The sequence below is a fragment of the Gavialis gangeticus genome, unplaced genomic scaffold (assembly GCF_001723915.1).
Source record: "Gavialis gangeticus isolate Ggan-Ray unplaced genomic scaffold, GavGan_comp1, whole genome shotgun sequence".
Taxonomy (NCBI): Eukaryota; Metazoa; Chordata; order Crocodylia; family Gavialidae; genus Gavialis; species Gavialis gangeticus.
In genome coordinates this window covers 24,893,766-24,894,930 of record NW_017729030.1, presented here as the reverse complement: position 1 = coordinate 24,894,930, position 1,165 = coordinate 24,893,766, and the positions used below count along the sequence as shown (strand labels likewise).

The 1,165-nt window shown below is 40.3% G+C and overlaps 1 protein-coding gene across 1 annotated transcript in view; it reads left to right on the top strand.

The window, feature by feature from the left end:
- The first annotated feature begins 432 nt into the window (after positions 1-432).
- TNIP3 (TNFAIP3 interacting protein 3) overlaps positions 433-1,165 on the top strand; it is a 78,129-nt gene continuing 77,396 nt past the window's right edge. The window contains exon 1 of the mRNA XM_019522044.1: positions 433-556. Coding sequence (XP_019377589.1) covers positions 482-556 — 75 coding nt within the window. The 5' untranslated portion in view covers positions 433-481. The remainder of the gene's footprint in view (positions 557-1,165) is intronic.

The following is a 1,165-nucleotide window of genomic DNA, read 5'->3' as shown; positions in this document are numbered from 1 at the left end:
GAAAGCATGATTTTGGATAAACAATTTTCCTAGCCATTTAAAATATTTATGTTAATGTTTGACCTAGAGTTTGTGAAATAATGTAAAAAAGCCACAAAATATTTCATATGAAGATGGAAAAAAAAGTGAATATGGGTACTAATATTCCAGAAAATGCATTTAGAAAAAAAAGCATTTAGAAAAAAAATTTTAGGAAGAAAAAATCTCTTTTTCAGTACGGTTAATCTGTTCCATTTGTGATTCTGAAATTCCATAGCTGGGTTTTGTTCTTCTGTGCCAGGGTGGTGGAGACTGGAGGTGAGAGGAAAATACTTGGTCATTTCATGTATTTTGCCATGTAACGAAGGCGATAAACATGAACTTTTCCTCACTCTCCAAGTTCTTATTTGTGAGCTTTGGAGCTAAACATTATTATTTCCTTCTAACCAGGTGTGAAAGCATAGAGCTTGACCATGAAATAAGAAATCTGATAGAGAAGAGCATGGCTTCACAACCACATGAGAAGTCTGTTGCCCAAGGGAGTGCACTCAGCAAAAGAACTTCATGTTCCCTCAAGGTAAACAGTATTTTCTTTTGCAATAGCTTGCCTGCAAGGGAAGAGTATCAAGGGGATGTTCCTTGGGGTACAGACATGTGAACTTCCTTGATTGCTGAAATGATGGAATGAACGTGCCATACATTTTCTCTTACACAGCCAGTTCCTGTTACTTGGGGGAAGTGCTTGAGTGAGAAGACAGTTTGTCTGCAGAGATGTAAAAAGCCCAGATAAAGATGTTGAACATCCAAAGGAATTTTGATTGGCCAGTTGGGCCTTCTTGGGTAGTGATGACGCTCACAGATATGCAACATAAAAATACCCTGAAGTCAAGTTCAATAGTGTAAAAGTGAATGGGGTAGGAAAGGGATGACAAAATTGAATCTACCTTGTGGGATGGGAGGAGACAGAAAGCATATGGAGAAATAAGAATGTAGATCGGGGGGGGGGGGCGGAAAAAGTGCTGGGTGACATCAAGGGCAGACTCATTCACCCGTGAGAGCCAGATAGGTTTCAGTGGGCTCATTTGAGGGCCAAAATGTATCAACCATGTGGCATAGATAGGGCTGTGCCCCATAATGGCCTTCTGTGCTGCATGCAGCTTGTGTTGCACCATGTCTAGGCCATATT